General features: G+C 38.6%; 2 protein-coding genes across 2 annotated transcripts; both read left to right on the forward strand.

Moving 5' to 3' along the window:
- Nucleotides 1-5,209: 5,209 nt before the first annotated feature.
- On the forward strand, nt 5,210-6,148 carry LOC121140227 (olfactory receptor 4F3/4F16/4F29-like). Its single transcript, XM_040744938.1, has one exon. It carries the CDS (start codon nt 5,210-5,212, stop codon nt 6,146-6,148), a length of 939 nt encoding a protein of 312 aa, XP_040600872.1.
- Nucleotides 6,149-17,528: 11,380 nt separating this feature from the next.
- Nucleotides 17,529-18,470, forward strand: LOC121140228 (olfactory receptor 4F15-like). The gene has a single exon (XM_040744939.1). The coding sequence runs from the start codon at nt 17,532-17,534 to the stop codon at nt 18,468-18,470; it is 939 nt and encodes a 312-aa protein (XP_040600873.1). The 5' UTR covers nt 17,529-17,531.
- Nucleotides 18,471-19,211: the final 741 nt, after the last annotated feature.

Below are 19,211 nucleotides of genomic sequence, written 5' to 3' on the forward strand. Positions count from 1 at the left end.
TGGAGTGTATTCTTATATTGTCATCTTCCCATTGCTTCTTTGAGTGGGTGCAGGTGTTGTCTCTCTTTCTCCACTGGTCTCCCAGTGGTATATGTGGGTCAAGACTTCGGTGTCCGAAACTCTAGATAATCTGGCTTCTCCTTGTATTCTCCTCACTCAAGCAGAGCTCAGTGGGGGGAGAGGGAGCCAAGAGTGGGGACTCAATCCTTCCTGTCTGGGTGTATCCACATGATGAGAGGAGCAGGCTCAGGAAGATTGAGGGAGGGGTGGGTTCTCTGCCTCTCGTCTCCGCGTCAGGGTAGGTGGTCCAAGACTTCAGTGTCAGTAACTCTGGATGGTCTGGCTTTCTCCTGGTGTTCTCTTCACTCAAGCAGAGAGAATAGGGGGGCCAAGATTCAAATGAAGGAATGGTAGAGAGCTTAGGGGGTGCCAAGACTGAGGTGTAGCCAGACTCCAGGTGGTCCGTCCTGCCTGGGTAGGTCCACTAGAGTGGAGCAGATGCAGCAAGTTCTAGGTAGGGGATGGCAGGAGAGCCAAAACTCACCTGAAGCCCACAATCCATGTTTTAAGTAAATAATAAAAGCAGAGTCATTCCAAAAACAGAAAATAAATCTAAATACCTTGTCACAGAGGAAGGAAGGAGCATTTTTTTCTTAGTAAACACCCTAATTTCCTGGAACATCTTGCACCTGAAAAAAATCAATTGTTTTGTCATCTATCTAGAAAGGTAGTCTTGCGGTTTCTTTTATTTAGTTTTTGTATTTAAATTAGAAATGCCCTTGCGTCACATTTAAATCCCAGGTCCCTCTCCTTCCCCTCCTTACCCAACACCCTCAAACACTCCATCCCCACACCCAATCCCCATTCTGCTCCCCAGAGAGAGTGAGGCTCTCCATGGAGTTCTCCAAAGTCTTTCATATCATCTGGTGCAGTGCCTAAGCCCTCCCCCATTTGTCCAGGATGAGAAAGCATCCTCCATATGGAATGGGCTCCCAAAGTCCACTCATATGCCAGGGATAAATACTGATCTACTACCCAAGGCCCATAGATTGCCAAGGCCTGCTAACAGACACCCAAATTTAGGGGGTGTGGATAAGTCCCATGAGGAAGTCTTGTAAAGGATTTTAAAGGAGTTATAAACCTAATATACTGAGAAGTCTAAGAAAATTGTGTCCATAACCTATACTTCTGAATGTACAAACATTTTGAACTAACATTCTGTGATCTGGAATCATGAAAGGCAGGCTTTCCCAGACTCAGAGAGTGTCCTGTGTAGACAGAGAAAGGTGTGTCATAAATTGTTTGGTTCAGGTCAAGGACTACTGTGAATCTTTTAGTATCAGTCAATTAACACTCTCCAAGAGATAGTGACACGAAAAGCATTTTGAAACTTAACATGTATTTTCTATCCCTCCCGTAACTTTAGATCATAAAAAGGAAACTTCTGACTTTCTCAGAGTTCTGAAGCCATATTATTTTTTGTAGCCCTGACCAGTCAAAACTTCTCTTTCCATGGCGTTTCTGAACAAAAGCTGTAATTAATTGTTATTCCAGGTTGTCAGTCAAACCAAGGAAATAAAACCCATGCAGCAATTAAGTTGGTTTGCACTACTAACACTAGCTGGCTATATTTCCTTGTGAAAAAGATTGCTTTTCTGCAAATAGTTTAACTTAAAGCCATAAGCGATGCATGTGGTCTAATCTGAAGCTACTTTGAAGTTTTATATAATCTGATAAAGCACAGCTGTCCTGGAAACAGGGGAAAATTCTACTGGCTTCCTAACCATCAACTTGAGTTGTGATCTAAAACAGCTAATGGCGAAATTTCATAGACCTTGACAAATAAAGTTTCATTGTATTCATTATTATTCATCAGAACTCTGTACAAGCTAACATTATAGATATCAGTTAAACAATACAGCTTAAGGAGGAGTCACACTCTAGACAATACACAGGTAAAAATTCCCAGTACATCAGGATGTATATATGAGATAAATACACTACATAGTGGGGACTCTCCATAGCCACTAGGGGAAAATTGCAACAGCACATGTAAAGTAACACATGGAAGCAAAAGACAGTCAAGAGTCTGAAGCTTCAGGGCCTTGCCTAAAGAGGTTACCCATCAAAGAGATTTCCTCTGTGGACTGACATCTTGAACATTAATTTCCATCTGCTGTTCTTATGACATAGCTCCTGGCACTCTTCTCTAAGAAACACATGGAGGTCATTACAGAAAACCGCCACTGGCCAAAATGGAAAGAACAACTGATCATGAGGAGCCAGGCCCCAGTTGATATATCTGCAACACAACTTCTTCACCTAAAAAATCAGAGAACATCATGGAAGAAGAGCAGAAATGTTTTAAAAACCAGGGGACCAAGAAATCTGGTGTGATATTATGCCTCCTAGAAATAACAGGGAAGCTTAACCCACATGATATGTCAATAATATTGCTACCAAGGCAATATTATGCAGATACCTTAAGTGCTTTATATCCATACATCTTTCTGTCTCTCTCCCATACCCTCCTTTGTGACTTATTTAAACCTTCCTCCATTGACCTACCAAGATTCCAGGTAACATTTCCCTTACACAAATGAGTTCATATTGGCGGTCTCAATTCTCTGTGGTATCATTTGGTCAGTACTCCTTTAGGTGCCAATTAGCTGTGTCTCCCACAATAGCAACACTCATGTAGATGTTAGTACTTGAAATAATGCACTTCTAACCAAGGGGAAGGTATACTATGCTTAAGACTTGGGAAATAAGCCTTTAAAAGCACTAGTGACAAATATAGAAACAGCCTATTGGAGTACAATATCTAATATCCCAACCAGTTAGTATTGAATAGATATTTTCTAATGGTAGATTATTCTCTATAGAAATCAATTAAACATTACCTTGCACAAAAGAAAACTCCTAAACTAAGGTTAAAGAGTGAAAAAGAAAAAGTAAACTGAGGGAGAGAAGAACGATACAATGTCAGAAACTTAAATTACTTTTTTAACTCTAAGTTTCAGATCCAAAAACAAGGATATAGAGATAAAGGAGGCAGCCTTATAAGCATGGGTGGGAACTGACTCTTTGCGTCTGAAGGCCTTCATGTGGAAACGAGTAAAGATGGCCTGGAAACAGCCAGGATGTTCTGAGCTCCAGGTATGAAATGGATTGCTGTCCTTCTCCATGTTTATTTTAAGAGCCATGGTGAATTATAGATGCATTTGAAGAAAGCTAAGAAACCTGGGTACTGATAAGTGCAGCCTGCCTTCTCTCTCAGTCCTGCCTTCTCTCATTTAGATCTGCCATGCACACTGTGAGTCACTATAAGGCTGCCAGACAGCCACTAAGGTGCAGCACACAAATGAATAGTCATGAGAAAAAGGCCCAGTCTCCTGTATGTATGGGAGAAGAAGATGAGCAACTGTCAGGATTCCTACAACTCACTGTTCTGAAATGTTATTTCCTCCTCTCATGTTCTTAATTCCTCCATGAAGGGTCAATAACATCAACTCCTGTGGTTGTTACAAGTATCAAACAAGACAGTGTAGGGGAGAAAGTATGATGCCGTGCACATAGTTGTTGGTTTTGTTTTGGATTGGGTTGTTACTGTCACGAAGAGCTCATCAACCGTGGACTGCTGCAGAGATTTCTTGGCTGTGTCAGGAATTCTTTGAGATCACATGAGAATTGTAGTTTGAAAAAGAGCAAAAGCTGTCTCTGAATCTACAGCGTGGGATCTCATTTCCTTCAGACCACTAACCTCATAGACTCACACATACAATTTCTACTTAAAAGACTTATGTAAGCACATTCCTTCCTTGGAAACCTCACAAGGTACATTTTTTACTGCTATTTGCATTGTGTGTGCTAAAATAGAAGAGCAAGTGCTGCTGAATGTGTTACCACTTCAGTAAATTCTGTTCACATTGGGTATCATAGACATCTAGTAAGCGCTTGTTCATTGATCACAAATGGCTGTGATAAGTGACACAGTGAGTTTATAACGGCATTCTGACTGCATAACAAAAGGAATGAAAAGAAGATTGACCTGGGGAAAGGTCTTCTATAGGATATGAACTATAAATTGCTACAAACAAGGGAACAGAGTGGATGTAGAAGCAGCCCAAAGGAAAGAGAATACCATCATTAGAAGGAGTTTATTGCATAGCAAACTAGTATTATATTATAAAAAGGCAAAATGTTAGATTTGAAATGATTGTTTACCATCTACCCTCAGACCCTTGATTTTACAGACTATGAAATAGGAAGCATTCAGTGAGTGAAGTGTAGAATGATGGAAGAAAAACCTTTCTTGAGTACTCAGACTTAGGACTGGGACCAGATTATGTTTTTCTCACACCAAATACAGTGTTCTTAAAAAAATACAGAGTTCTTTCTACCATGCAATGAAGTATGAAAAGAAAAAACGTGTGGAAATGATCTTCAAAGATCAATCATTTAGAAAATTTTAATAAGCTTCGTTATAAGATGGAATTACATGTATATTATTCACATAACCCAAGATGTTTTTTTCTACTACATTCTAACTATCTTTTCTGACCTTGTTCTTACTCGGATGAATCTACAACCTAGGCCTTCACCCCTTTGTACTCCCTAGACTGTTACTAAAGTGGAGTGTTGTTAGAGTTTCTACATTATCTTCTCCCTTATAAGGAAAGGTGGATATGGTTTGATATAAGATGAACTATGAGACAGCATTAATGGGAGTAATAGTACTGCAGCGCTTTTGGAATTGGAGCAATCAAAGAGGTAAGAAAAACAAAGATCAACAGAAGTTCTTGGTATTTGGGAGACACCATGGGAAGTAGCAACAAACTGGAAGAAAAAAATCAGGGGTTTCTTCTCATTTATTTTATTCCATGTATATTATTTTCAGTTACTCTTTAGTCTTTTGATGGCCTTTCTTCAAGTCAGTCATTTTTATTCTTTTCTTATTCTTGTCCCTAAATATTCCCCCATCTTTATTTGCATAATGTTAGGAAATAAAGGACATTAGATGTGGTGGTTCATGGCATGGAGTGACTGCCAATTTTCTGCAGTTATACTGAGGTGTATTGGCTCTATGCAGCAATGTGTTTTCTTTACAGTTTGAAACTGATATAGTTGTTAACTCCACACAAAATTTGCTTTTTCTTGTCTCTGCCTTTTTCAGGTTTTGTTGGATATAGCTCTGTTCTCCATTCCAATGGATGAAAACAATCACTCGGTTGTATCTGAGTTTGTGTTACTGGGACTCTCCAATACATGGGCAATCCAGTTACTTCTCTTCCTCTTTTCTTCTGTGTTCTATACAGCAAGTCTGATGGGGAACCTCCTCATTGTGTTCTCTGTGACTGCTGACTCCAAACTGCACTCCCCAATGTACTTCCTGCTGGCCAATCTCTCCTTTCTTGACCTGGGAGTTTGCTCTGTTGCAGCACCTAAGATGATTTACGATCTTTTTAGAAGGCGCAAATCCATCTCATTTGGAGGTTGTATAACTCAGATCTTCTTTATTCATGCTATTGGAGGTACAGAAATGGTTCTGCTCACAGCAATGGCCTTTGATAGATATGTAGCCATATGTAAGCCTCTGCACTACTTGACTATCATGAGACCAGAAATGTGCATTTTAATTTTGTCAGTAGCCTGGATCCTAGGACTTATCCACTCAGGTGCCCAACTAGCTTTTGTGGTAGACTTGCCCTTCTGTGGACCTAACATATTGGACAGCTTTTACTGTGATCTCCCTCAGCTCATTAAACTTGCTTGCACTGAGACCAATAAGTTGGAGTTCATGGTCATGGCCAACAGTGGACTCATCTCTGTGGGCACATTCTTCATACTGATAATTTCATATATCTTCATTTTGGTAACTGTTAGGAAGCACTCTTCAGGTGGCATATCCAAGGCCCTCTCTACTTTGTCAGCTCATGTGACTGTGGTGGTTTTATTCTTTGGACCATTGATCTTCTTCTACATCTGGCCCTTCCCTTCATCACACTTAGACAAATTTCTTGCAATTTTTGACGCAGTTCTCACTCCTTTTCTGAATCCAGTCATCTACACATTCAGGAACAAAGAGATGAAAGCAGCAATGAGGAAACTCTGCTACCAGCTTGTGAGTTACAGGAAGGTATCCTGAATACAAAAAAAAAACGGAAAAATGCAACACTATGCTCAGTAACTATGAGGAAAATAATGTCAGTGATATTTCAGCACTCTATAGTTTGTGTGCCAGGTTACAGGTAGGAATATACAAATTTTTTGTCTCTAGTACCTTATCAACATGTATGAGAAGATTCAGAATTGGAATTTCTATGATTCAGATCCTGTACTCTATGCTCCCTAGAAAGTATTTAATAGTCATAATACTGTACAGTATTTTACCTTGATTATCTTTCAAAACAAATTAAGGGATATTTTCCACTTGTTTCTAATATAATTACTATGTAAAATACCTCAAAATAAACTTGATTTTCCCTCAACCTACCAGTTATAGTGTTCTCAAACCTCCAGGAGTAACCTAGCAGAGAATATGGCCAGGAACTTACTGTGGAAGATGAGTACTTTTTGTTGTAATATTTTCCTGTTTTAATAAGTGTTCAATAAACTTTTGGGTGGTGGTGGCAGTAAAAAATGATGCACACATAAAGCAATGGTTGTGGTTGCAACTGAACTAAAGCATTATATAGGCTCCTAATATCCCGTAAGAATGTCGATGGGGTGAAATCTACAACAGGTTCAAACAGGCTAGTAAATGAGACACTAAGGACAAGAAGACTTACTGCTTCTGGCAGGTTGTGGTGGTCAGACTCCAGCAACACAGGCTCAAAGGGAAGCCACAGAGTCCAGGCATACTAGACCTTTATATTTGAGAAGGTTAAGAAACAAAGACACACATTCTCTTGATGGTTTCCTTCTTTATTCTTCTGTATCCTTCACTCTGTGTTCTATAGTATCTTCCCAGTCTCTGTTTTCTCTGTCCAGAAATTTTTTCCTTTTCCTTCTAACTCTCTTGATTGTCTCCTAATTCTCTCATTCTTGATGTTTCTCTTTGAAGTCTACCTTTGTTCTTGATGTTTCCCTTCTAATTCTCTCATTCTTGATGCTTTCCTTCTAACTCATTTTAGCTCTTTCTAACTCTCTATTCTATCCGTTACAGCTTGTACACCCCAGAAAAATCTTTCGGGCAATGTAAAAATAATGTTCTTACAACTCTGTTTTTCAACTAGTAAAAAACAGTATGTTTTCCATATCCCTTACATGATGAAATGCTTTACTTATTGCAGGGGAAAAGCAAATTATCCCAAGAACTCTCATTCATTCATACCCCAGCAACATGTTATAAATTAACTGTGCTTGCAAGGAAGCTATTCTCAGTCATGTCTTTTACTGACAGACTTTGCAGTTACAAAGAAAGGGGAAATTACTGTAGTATTTATCTTTAAAAGTAAGATTATATGGAATCTCAAAGGAATTATAAATCTAGTCATTTATATATGAAAAAATCAGTCAGCTCTACCATAAACCTTTAAAGTGCATATCCACTCATCAAGTGTGAGTGTGTGTGTGTGTGTGTGTGTGTGTGTGTGTGTGTGTCTGCGCACTTTTTGAGATTAAGGACAGAAATGTGTATAATGAATCAATCATAACCTTTGATCATCAACCAAAACTAACAAGGAAAGTGTGTCAACTAGTAACGATTAAGCTGCTGTGTATTTTTACGTCAGCTATGTATCTTTGTGAACTTTAGATCGTTTTCAGTTTTTTCACCTCAAATCTATCATCAAAACATCTGATATAACATGAAGTTATCTGAAGACTTTGTTTCAGCTAATGGTGCCCACTAAAACCAGTGACTGCATCTTTCAGCATAAAGATTAACAGAATTTAAGGTAGCTGGCCTACTGGGCCTCAATTGTTTTACTTAATCATTAACCTAAGTCACAGACTTTATGGCTTCTCAATAGAAACTCATGTGTTCTAGCTGTCTGACACTTCCTACTTTATATTTTTATCATCAAAACTCTATTTAAACTAGCATTGTTATTATCAATTAGACAGTACAGTTTAACAAGAACTCATCTTCATTGTAATTCACAGACAAAAATGATGCCCAGTAGAATGGAATGTTTCCATGAGATAAGCACACTGTATTACAGGCACTGGGGATCTCCCACCCACACCCACTCACACCATGCCTGATACCAGAGAAAGATAGCAACAATAAACATGAAAAGGCACAGGAAAAGCAAAAGACATTCCAAGGTCTATGGTCTCTGGACCTTGCCTAGCAAAGATTCATCCATCAGGGAGTTGCCTCCTGGTGGGATGACATCTTCAACTTCAGTTGCCACCTACTGCTCATCTGACATGGCCACCAGCAAAGACTGATGATAATCTGACATAAATTTTGCTTAACATCATTAAACATTCAATTTTATAACCACCCCATTGGTACCCAGATTTCCCAATTCATCCTCCAGAGTCTAGCTTGCTCAGTACCCTGATCACATCTATTGCATAAACTCCAGTTCAAGCCCAGGTCTCACAGCTAGTGACCCTAAGTACTCTGGCCACCCATGCCTGTACCACAGCCAACTCTGAGCATCCACCAGGATTCTCCCTACCTGCAACCACCGACAGGTCACCTCTGCACTACCTCCAACAGCTATTACATGTGTGTAACATTATAAGATTTTTATATGCATTGATTCTACAAAAAAATGTAGGTAATATTTTGACTCTTGTTTTGTAGATTAGGAGAATAGAACACAAAAAAAAAACTAATGAGACCAGTGACATCATCTTACAAGATCTAGGCCATAAAGCCAAGCAAGTCTGTTTGAATCAAGATACTCTACTGCCTGCAGGAAAGTGATTCCCATCACCTGTACTTATAAATTTTAAACACATTTTTTATTTTTATTTTTAAATTTACATTTAAATTATATAAAAAAGTTACTTCACAAGTCAATCGCAGTCCTCCATTTCCCTCCTCCCATGCCCTCCCACCAACTCCCCCCAATACCGCCTCTTTTCCCCAGGGAGGGTGAGTTCTTCCATGGGGGTGTCCATAGTCTGTCATTTCATCCAGGGCAGGGCCTAGACCCTCCCCCAAGAGTCCAGGGTGAGAGTGCATCTCTCATTGTGAGATGGGTACCCAAAGTCCATTTTTATGCCAGGGATAAATACTGATATACTATTCAAGGCCCCATAGATTGCCTAGGCGTCCTCATTGACGCCCACATTCAGGGGGTCTGGATCAGTCCCATGCTGGATTCCCAACCAACAGTCTGGGATTCAAGAGCTATCCCTTGTTCAAGTCAACTGTTTCTGTTGGTTAAACCAGCCCAGTCTTAACTCCTTTTCCCATCATCTCTCTCTTTCTGACACAGGATTCTAGGAGTTCAGTTCACTGTTTGTCTGTGGGTATTTGCCTCTGCTTTCATCAGTCACTAGATGAAGGTTCTGTTTCCTAGACTCTCTAGCAGTGGGACTGTATGCTGGCACTGCCATGATTCATGTCTAAAATCTATAAATGAGTGAGTACATACCATGTTCGTCTTTTTGTAACTGGATTACCTCACTCAGGATGGTTTCTTTCTTGTGCCATCCATTTACCTGTAAATTTCAGGATTCCATTGTTTTTTTTTCTGCTGAATATTACTCTATTGTGTAAATGTATCACATTTTCTCTATCTACTCTTCAGTTGAGAAGCATCTAGGTTGCTTCCAGGTTCTGGCTATTACAAATAATGCTGCTATGAATATAGTGGAGCAGATGCCCTTGTTGTATGAATGCACATCTTTTGTGTATAGGCCTAAGAGTGGAATTGCTTGGTCTTGTGGTAGACTGATTCCCATTTTCCTGAGGAATCTCCATACTCATTTGCAAAGGGGCTCTACAAGTCAGCACTCCCACCAGCAATGGAGGAGTGTTCCCCTTTCTCCACATTGTCTCCAGCATAAACTGTCAATGGAGTTTTTTATTTTAGTCATTCTGACAGGAGTGAGATGGTATCTCAGAGTTGTTTTGATTTGCATTTCACTGATGGCTAGGGATGCTGACCAATTACTCAAGTGTCTCTCAGCCATTTTAGACTCCTCTATTGAGAATTCTCTATTTAGTTCTGTAACACAGTTTTTGATTGGATCCATTGGTGTTTTGGAGACTTGTTTCTTGAGTTCTTGTAAATTTTGGAGATCATCCCCCTGTCAGATTGGGGTTAGTGAGTATTTTTCCCATTCTGTGGGTTGCCTTTTTGTCTTGCTGACTGTGTCCTTTGCCTTACAGAAGCTTCTCAGTCTCAGGAGGCTCCATTTATTAATTTTCGATCTTACTGTCTGTGCTACTGGAGTTATGTTCATGAAGCAGTCTCCTGTACCAATTTGTTCAAGGATGCCTCCCACTTTCTCTTCTAACAGGTTTAGTTAGAACGTGGCTGGATTTATGTTGAAGTCTTTGATCCATTTGGACTTAAGTTTTGTGCATGTCAATAGGCTTGGATCTACCCACATTCTTCTACATGCCAGCATCCAATTATGCCATCACCATTTGTTGAAAATGCTTTCTTTTTTCCATTGTATATTTTTAGCTTCTTTGTTGAAAATCAGATGTTCATGTATGTATGGGTTAATAGCAGGGTGTTCAATTCGATTCCATTGGTCTACCTATCTATTTTTGTGCCAATACCAAGCTGTTTTCAGGACTACAACTCTATAATTAAGCTTTAAGTCAGGGATGGTGATGCCTTCAGATGTTGCTTTGTTGAATAAGATTGTTTTGGCTATCCTGGGTCTTTTGTTTTTCCATACCAAGTTGATTATTGTTCTTTAAAGGTCTGTGAATAAAATTGTGCTTGGATTGTAATGGGGATTGCATTATATCTGTATATTGTTTTCAGTTAGATTGCCATTTTTACTATGTTGATCCTACCTATGTAAGAGCATGGGAGATCTTTCCACCTTCTGGTGTCTTCTTTAATTTCTTTCTTTAAAGACTCAAAGTTCTTGTGATACAGGTATTTCACTTGTTTGGTTAGCGTTACCCCAAGGTATTTTATGTCGTTTGTGTCAATTGTACAGGGCTATGTTTCTCTGATTTCTTCCTCAGCCCTTTTATCATCTATATATAGTAGGGCTACTGATTTTCTTGAGTTGATCTTGTATCCTGCCACTTTGCTGAAGGTATTTATCAGCTGTAGAAGTTTCCTGGTAGAGTTTTTTGGGTCACTTATGTAAATTATCATATCATCTGCAAATAGTGAAAGTTTGCCCTCTTCGTTTCCAATTTGTATCCCCTTGATCTCCTTTTGTTGTCGTATTGCTCTAGATAGAACTTCAAGTATAATATTGAAGAGGTATGGAGAGAGTGGACAGCCTTGTCTTGTTCCTGATCTTAGATTAATTGCGTTGAGTTTCTATCCATTTAGTTTGATGTTGGCTGTTGGTTTGATGTATATAGCTTTTATGATGTTTTGGTATGTTCCTGTTATCCCAGATCTCTCCAAGACCTGTATCATGAAGGGGTGTTGGACTTTGTCAAAGGATTTTTCAGCATCTAGTGAGATTATAATGTGATTTTTGTTTCTCAGCTTGTTTATATGGTGGATTACATTGATGGATTTTCGTATGTTTAACCAACCCTGCATGCCTGTGGTGAGGCCTACTAGATCATGGTGGATAAGTTTTCTGATGTGTTCTTGGCTCCGATTTGCCAGTATTTTATTGAGTATTTTTGCATCGTTCATGAGGGATATTAGTCTGAGGCTCTCTTACTTAGTTGTGTCTTTGTGTGGCTTGGGTATCAAAGTTATTTGAAGCCTCATTGACAGAGTTTGGCACAGACCCTTCTTCTTCTCTTGCATGGAATACTTTGAGAAGAATTAGTATAAGCTGTTCTTTGAATTTCTAGTAGAATTCTGTACTGAGGCCATCTGGCCCTAACCATTTTTGGGTTGGGATGTTTTTGAAGACTGCTTCTATTTCCTTAGGGGATATAGGTCTATTTAAATTGCTTATCTGTTCTTCATTTAGTTTTGGCAAGTGATATCTGTCCAGAAAATTAACCATTTCCTTTAAATTTTCAAATTTTGTCGAGTACAGGTTTTTAAAGTATGACCTGATGAGTCTCTGGATTTATTCAGAGTCTGATGTTATGTCCCCTTTTTCATTCCTGATTTTGTTAATTTGCAGGTTCTCTCTCTGCCTTTTGGTTAGCTTAGATAGAGGTTTATCTATCTTGTTGATTTTCTAGAAAAAAAACAACTCTGTTACATTCATTCTTTATATTGTATTCTTTGTTTCTACTTTATTGATTTCAGCCCTCAATTAGATTATTTCCTGGCATCTATTCCTCCTGTGTGAGTTTGCTTCTTCTTGTTCTAGAGCTTTCAATGGTGCTGTTAACTCTCTAGTGTGACTATTCTCCAGTTTCTTCATATGAGCACTTAGTGCTATGAACTTTCCTCTTAGTACTGCTTTCAAAGTGTCCCATAAGTTTGGGTATGTTGTGTCTTCATTTTCATTGAATTCTAGGAAGTCTTAATTTCTTTCTTTATTCTTCCTTGACCCAGGAATAGTGCAATTGTTCAATTTCCATGAGTTTGTAGGGTTTCTGCTATTTGTGTTATTGTTGATCAGATACAGGGGGTAATTCCAATCTTTTTCTATCTGTTGAGGTTTGCTGTGTTGTCAAGTATGTGGTCGATTGTAGAGAAGGTCCCATGTGGCACTGAGAAGAAGGTGTATTCTTTTGTGTTTGGATGGAATGGTCTATAGATGTCTGTTAAACCCAACTGGGTCATAACTTCTGTTAGTTCCTTTGTTTCTTTGTTGAGTTTCTGTCTGGTGGTCCTGTCTATTGGTGAGAGTGGGGTGTTGAATTATCCCACTATAACTGTGTGAGGTCTTATGTATGCTTTGAATTTTAGTAATGTTTCTTTTATGAATGTGGGCACCTTTGTATTTGGGGCATAGATGTTCAGAATTGAGACTTCATTCTGATGGATTTTTCCTGTGATGAATATGAATGACCTTCTTCATTTCTTTTGATAGAGAAATGTGGTACATTTACACAATGGAATACTACTCAACAGAAAACAACAATGGAATCTTGAAATTCAAAGGCAAATTGATGGAACTAAAAGAAACCAATCTGAGCAAGGTAACCCAGTCACAAAAAGACAAACTTGGTGTGTATTCACTCATGTATCATTTTAGACATTCTTCATGGAGGATATCCAAAGTCAGTCATATTATGCAGGGCAGAGCCTGGGTCCTCCCCAGTGTGTCCAGGATGAGAAAGCATCCTTCCATGAGGAATGGGCTCCTAAAGTCCATTCATATGCCAGGGATAAATACTGATCTACTACCCAAGGTCCCATAGATTGCCAAGGCCTCCTCATTGACACCCAAATTTAGGGGGTCTGGATAAGTTCCATGAGGAAGTATTGTCAAGGATTTTAAAGGAGTTATATACCTAAATTACTGAGAAGTCTAAAAAATAGGAAACTGTGTACTATAACCTATACCTCTGAATATATAAACATTCTCTGATCAGGAATCATGAAAGGCATGCTTTCCCAGGCTCACAGGGTGTCCTGTGTAGACAAAGAAAGGTGTGTCATAAATTCTTTGGTTCAGGTCAAGGAGTACTGTAAATCTTTTAGTATAGTTCAATTAATATTCTCCAAGCCATAGTGACACAAAAAGCATTTTAAAACTTAACATGTATTTTCTATCCCTCCCGTAACTTTAGACCATGAAAAAGGAAACTTTTAACTTTCTCAGAGTTCTGAAGTCATATTATTTTTTGTAGCCCTGACCAGTCAAAACTTCTCCTCCCATGGTATTTCTGAACAAAAGCTGTAATTAATTGCTCATTCCAGATTGTAAATCAAACCAAGGAAATAAAACCCATGCAGCAATTAAGTTGGTTTGCACTACTAACACTAGCTGGCTATATTTCCTTGTGAATAAGATTGCTTTTCTGCAAATAGTTTAACTTAAAGCCATAAGCGATGCATTTGGTCTAATCTGAAGCTACTTTGAAGTTTTATATAATCTGATAAAGCACAGCTGTCCTGGAAACTGGGGGAAATTCTACTGGTTTCCTAACCATCAACTTGAGTTGTGATCTAAAATAGCTAATGGTAGAATTTCATAGACCTTGACAAATAAAGTTTCATTGTATTCATTATTATTCATCAGATATAGGTTATAGATATCAGTTAAACAATACAGCTTAAAGAGGAGTCACACTCTAGACAATACACAGGTAAAAATTCCCAGTACATCAGGATGTAACATGAGATAAATACACTACCATGTACATAGTGGGGACTCTCCATACCCATTAAGGGAAAATTGCAACAGCACATGTAAAGTTACACATGGAAGCAAAAGACAGTCAAGAGTCTGAAGCCTCAGGGCCTTGCCTAAAGAGGTTACCCATCAGAGAGATCTCCTCTGTGGACTGACACCTTGAACATTAATTGCCATCTGATGTTCTTATGACATGGCTCCTGGCACTCTTCTCTAAGAAACACATGGAGGTCATTACAGAAAACCACCATGGGCAAAATGGAAAGAACAACTGATCATGAGGAGCCAGGCCCCAGTTGATATATCTGCAACACAACTTCTTCACCCAAAATATCAGAGAACATCATGGAAGAAGAGGAGAAATGTTTTAAAAACCAGGGGACCAAGAAATCTGGTGTGATATTATGCCTCCAAGAAATAATAGGGAAGCTTAACCCACATGATATGTCAATAATATTGCTACCAAGGCAATATTATGGAGATACCTTAGGTGTTTTACATCCTACATCTTTCTGTCTCTCTCCCATACCCTCCTTTGTGACTTATTTAAACCTTCCTCCATTGACCTACCAAGATTCTAGGCAAAAATTTCCCTTGCACAAATGAGTTCATAATGGTGATCTCAAATCTCTGTGGTATCATTTGGTCAGCACTCCTCTGGGTGCCAATTAGCTGTGTCTCCCACAGTAGCAGCACTCATGTAGATGTTAGTACTTGAAATAATGCACTTCTAACCAAGGGGAAGGTATACTATTCTTAAGACTTGGGAAATAAACCTTTAAAAGCACTAGTGACAAATATAGAAACAGCCTATTGGAGTACAATATCTAATATCCCAACCAGTTAGTATTGAATAGATTTTTTCTAATGGTGGATTATTCTCTATAGAAATCAATTAAACGTTACCTTGCATGAGAGAAAATTACTAAACTACGATAAAAGAGCAAAAAAGAAAAAGTAAACTGAGGAAAGAAAGAATAGTACAATGTCAGAAACTTAAATTACTTTTTTAATTCTAAGTTTCAAATCCAAAACCAAGGAGCTAGAGGTATAGGAGGCTGACTTAAAAGTGTGATTGGAAACTGACTCTCTGCATCTGTTCTTTGAGACTATAAAGGTCTTCATGCAGAAACAGGTAAAGATGGCCTGTCAGCAGCCAGGATGTTCTGAAATCCAGGTATTAAATTGATTGCTCTCCTACTCTGTTTATTTTAAGAGCCGTGGTGAATTATAGATGCATTTGAAGAAAGGTACAAAACCTGGATTCTTATAAGTGAAGCCTGCCTTCTCTCTCAATCCTGCCTTCTCTCATTTAGATCTGCCATGCACATTGTGAGTCACTATAAGGCTGCCAGACAGCCACTAAAGTGCAACACACAACTGAATTGTCATGAGGAAAAAGCCCAGTCTCCTGTATGTATTGGAGAAGAAACTGACCAGACTATCAGGATTCCTACAACTCACTGTTCTGAAATGTTGCTTCTCCTCTCATGTTCTTAATGCCTCCATGAAGAGGCAATACCATCAACTCCTGTGGTTGTTACAAGTATCAAACAAGACAGTGTGGGGGAGAAAGTATGGTGTTGTGCACATAGTTGTTGTTGGTTTTGTTGTGGACTGGGTTGCTACAGTCATGGAGAATTTAATCAACCATGGACTGCTGCAGAGATTCCTTGGCTGTGTCAGGAATTCTTTGAGATCAGATATGAGTTGTATATTGAAAAAGAATAAGAGCTACCTCTGAATCTGCAGCATGGGATATGATTTCCTTCAGACGGAAACCCTCATCAGGCAGACTCACACATACAATTGCTACTTCAAAAGAGTTATGTGAGAACATTCCTTCCTTGGAAATCTTACAAGGTACATTTGTGCTGTTATTTGCATTGTGTGTGCTAAAAAAGAAGACTAAAGGCTACTTAATGTGTTACCACTTCAATAAATTCTGTACACATTGGGTACCATAGACATCTAGTAAGTGTTTGTGCATTGATCACAAATGACTGTGATAAGTGACACAGTGAGTTTATAATGGCATTCTAACAGAATGTAATGAGAAGCAGATTGATCTGGGAAAAGATCTTCTATAGAATATGAATTATAAATTACTTCAAACAAGGGACAAAAGTGGACATACAGCAGACCAAAGGGAAGAGGATACCATCATTAGGAAGAGATTTATTGCATAGCAAACTAGTAATAGCCAAAATATTAGATTTAGAATGATTGTTTACCATCTCCCCTCAGCCTCTTTAATTTTACAGATGATAAAATGGAAAACAGGCAGTGAGTGATATGTAGAATGATGGAAGAAAAACCTTTCTTGAGTACTCAGATACTTCGGACAGGGACTTCACTATGTTTTTCTCATTCCAAATATAGTGCTCTTCTAACATGCAATTATGAATGAAAACCAAAACTGTATGGGAATGATCTTCAAGGATCAATCATGTAGAATTCTTAATAACTTTATTATAAGATGAAATTGTATGAATATTATTCACATAAGCGATGTTTTTTTTTCTGCATTCTAACTATCTTTTCTGACCTTGTTCTTACTCTGATGAATCTAAAACCTGAACCTATAACTCTTTGTACTCCCTAGGCTGTTACTAAAGTGGAGTATTATTAGAGTTTCTATGTTATCTTCTCTCTGAATATGGAAAAAAGTGAATATGGTTTGATATAAGATGAACTATGAGACAGCATTAATTGCAATAACAGTACTGCAGCATTTTGCTAACTGGAGCAATCAAAGAGGTAAGAGAAATGAAGATCAACAGAAAGTTCTTGGTATTTGGGAGACACCATGGAAAGAAGCAACAAACTGGAAGAAAAAAATCAGGGGTTTCTTCTCATTTATTTTATTCCATGTATATTATTTTCAGTTACTCTTTAGTCTTTTGATAGCCTTTCTTCAAGTCAGTCATTTTTATTCTTTTCTTATTCTTGTCCCTAAATATTCCCCCATCTTTATCCAGATAGTGTTAGGATATAAAAGACATTAGATGTGGTGGTTCATGGCATGGAGTGACTGCCAATTTTCTGCAGTTATGCTGAGGTGTATTGACTCTATGCAGCAATCTGTTTTGTTTACAGTTTGAAACTGATGTAGTTACTAACTCCACACAAAATTTGCTTTTTCTTGTCTCTGCCTTTTTCAGGTTTTGTTGGATACAGATCTGTTCTCCAGTGCAATGGATGGAAACAATCACTCGGTTGTATCTGAATTTGTGTTCCTGGGACTCTCCAATACATGGGCAATCCAGTTACTTCTCTTCCTCTTTTCTTCTGTGTTCTATACAGCAAGTCTGATGGGGAACCTCCTCATTGTGTTCTCTGTGACTGCTGACTCCAAACTGCACTCCCCAATGTACTTCCTGCTGGCCAATCTCTCCTTTCTTGACGTGGGCGGTGGCTCTGTTGCAGCACCCAAGATGATTTATGATCTTTTTAGAAGGCACAAATCCATCTCATTTGGAGGTTGTATAACTCAGATCTTCTTTATTCATGCTATTGGAGGTACAGAAATGGTTCTGCTCACAGCAATGGCCTTTGATAGATATGTAGCCATATGTAAGCCTCTGCACTACTTGACTATCATGAGACCAGAAATGTGCATTTTAATTTTGTCAGTAGCTTGGATCCTGGGACTTATTCACTCAGTGGCCCAACTAGCTTTTGTGGTAGACTTGCCCTTCTGTGGACCTAACATATTGGACAGCTTTTACTGTGATCTCCCTCAGCTCATTAAACTTGCTTGCACTGAGACCAGTAAGTTAGAGTTCATGGTCACGGCCAACAGTGGACTCATCTCTGTGGGCACATTCTTCATACTGATAATCTCATATATCTTCATTTTGGTAACTGTTAGGAAGCACTCTTCAGGTGGCATATCCAAGGCCCTCTCTACTTTGTCAGCTCATGTGACTGTGGTGGTTTTATTCTTTGGACCATTGATCTTCTTCTACACCTGGCCCTTCCCTTCATCACACTTAAACAAATTTCTTGCTATTTTTGATGCAGTTCTCACTCCTTTTCTGAATCCAGTCATCTACACATTCAGGAACAAAGAGATGAAAGCAGCAATGAGGAAACTCTGCTACCAGCTTGTGAGTTACAGGAAGGTATCCTAAATACTTTTTTAAAAAACAGTAAAAATATAGCTCTATACTCAGTGATGAGGAGGAAAATAAAGTCAGTGATATTTCAGCTCTCTATTACTTTGTGTACCAGGTTAGGAATTTACAAAGTTTTTGTCTCTAGTACTTTATCAACCTGTATAAGAGGGGTTAGAATTGGAATTTCTGTGTGCTCCCTAGAAATTATTTAGTAGTCATTATTCTGTACAGTATTTTACCTTGATGATCTTTCAGAATAAATTAAGGAATGTTTTCTACTTGTTCCTTTTATAATTACTATGTAAAATACCTCAAAACAAAGTTGATTTTTTCACCACCTACTAGACATAGTGTTCTTAAACCTACAAGAATAACCTAACAGAGAATATATCCAGGATTTTCCTGTTGAAGATGAGCATTAACTCCTTTTTGTTGTTATATTCCCCTGTTTTAATAAATGTTCAATAAAAATTTTGGGAAGCAAAATTGCAATCTGGGAAGCAATGGTTGTGGTTGTAGCTGAAGAAAAGCAGTAAACAGGCTCCTAAAATCCTGTAAGGATGCTGATGGGGTGAAATCTACAACAGTTTCAAACAGGCTAGTAAATGAGGCATTAGGACAAGAAAACTTATTGCTGCCTTGGGGGAGTGTGAGAGGGTGCCCAGCCTCCAGCAGCACAGGCTCAAAAGGAAGCCATGGAGTCAGGACGTACTAGACTTTCATATGTGAGAGGGTTAAGAGAAAACGACATACATT

This window comes from Mesocricetus auratus, unplaced genomic scaffold (assembly GCF_017639785.1).
Source record: "Mesocricetus auratus isolate SY011 unplaced genomic scaffold, BCM_Maur_2.0 Super-Scaffold_100004, whole genome shotgun sequence".
NCBI classification, from domain to species: domain Eukaryota; kingdom Metazoa; phylum Chordata; class Mammalia; order Rodentia; family Cricetidae; genus Mesocricetus; species Mesocricetus auratus.

Bases quoted from the DNA above. Each gene is read 5' to 3' on its own strand.
- LOC121140228 (XM_040744939.1), top strand. From the start codon at position 17,532: ATGGATGGAAACAATCACTCGGTTGTATCTGAATTTGTGTTCCTGGGA.
- LOC121140227 (XM_040744938.1), top strand. From the start codon at position 5,210: ATGGATGAAAACAATCACTCGGTTGTATCTGAGTTTGTGTTACTGGGA.